At 39.7% G+C, this 1015-nt stretch overlaps 1 protein-coding gene across 1 annotated transcript; it reads right to left on the bottom strand.

The window, feature by feature from the left end:
• Positions 1-626: 626 nt before the first annotated feature.
• Positions 627-923, bottom strand: T310_4796 (uncharacterized protein; the record flags this gene model as incomplete). The annotated part of the gene is made up of 1 exon (XM_013472334.1): positions 627-923. A coding segment is annotated over one exon (297 nt), but the record flags the coding sequence as incomplete, so codon positions are not given.
• Positions 924-1015: the final 92 nt, after the last annotated feature.

The following is a 1015-nucleotide window of genomic DNA, read 5'->3' as shown; positions in this document are numbered from 1 at the left end:
ACCTATACCTACTATTCCTTAACATTTGATTTCTTTACATTATACTACAGCCTGTCTCTCATTCCCTATTTCTGTCCCTCATAGAAGGTTCCCACTGTTGACTGGTCTATAGCATAACCCACCTGTATATAGATATTAGCTACTAAGCCCTACTGCCTAGGTGGTAGGCAGAGCGTGCATAGTCTCTGACTGAAAAACGCTCTCTAAAAATGGAAGAATAATAATAATAATAATAATAATAATTCATAACCTACCTATATAAAAAAAATCATGCTCTGTATATATCTATATAACTAATTACTTATATCCTAACTACTTGCAATAGATCTTAATAATAGAGAACCTAATTAAGGTATACCTTGCCTTTTTATATGAGAACTAGGAAGATAATCCTATATTAGAAGAGGTATGAAAGGAAGCATTAACTTAGTAGGTCAGGTTCATAAAGGACCTTAGTAGGTCAACTAAACTAATGGCTTGGCACCAAGCTAGGTCAACAAACTATTTTGGTAGGTCGAGTGACCTGTATTCATGCGCCAAGAAAACCTACTCTTTTTTTTATTTAACCTATTAAGAAAAAAATTCTAAGTAATTTTTATAAGGCTATACTACTATTTTTAAAAGAGTTATAGCAGGTGTGAGCGCATAGGGGTTGTCCAGATACTTAGGGGACTGTTACGCGTTGGGTCCAACCGTAGTCGTCGATACTTAACGATGGTGGTTAGGGAAGGATCAAGGAGTCTTCTTGACTCTGTGTCGTTCACGAGCACGCGACGGTCTAACCGACCCGGGTCTCCTCTTCCTCGAGACAACGGCCTACCTGGCGAAGGGCTCTTCCTCGAACGACTTCTCGCGATATAATGGGGTCTCGCAAAGATACACGATAGGGGTGCTTCAGGTGAACAAGAACGATAACGACTAGGTCAGAGGCAACGCCTACTAGAGCTATACCGGAGTATACCACTAGTAGTAAGAAGTCTTACTGACCCCCAAAGTAAGTATCTTAGTAACTCAG

Source organism: Rasamsonia emersonii, assembly GCF_000968595.1.
Source record: "Rasamsonia emersonii CBS 393.64 chromosome Unknown ctg1118621760166, whole genome shotgun sequence".
Taxonomy (NCBI): domain Eukaryota; kingdom Fungi; phylum Ascomycota; class Eurotiomycetes; order Eurotiales; family Trichocomaceae; genus Rasamsonia; species Rasamsonia emersonii.
Note: the sequence above shows the minus strand (reverse complement) of the source record. Positions and strands in the feature narration are given on the sequence as shown.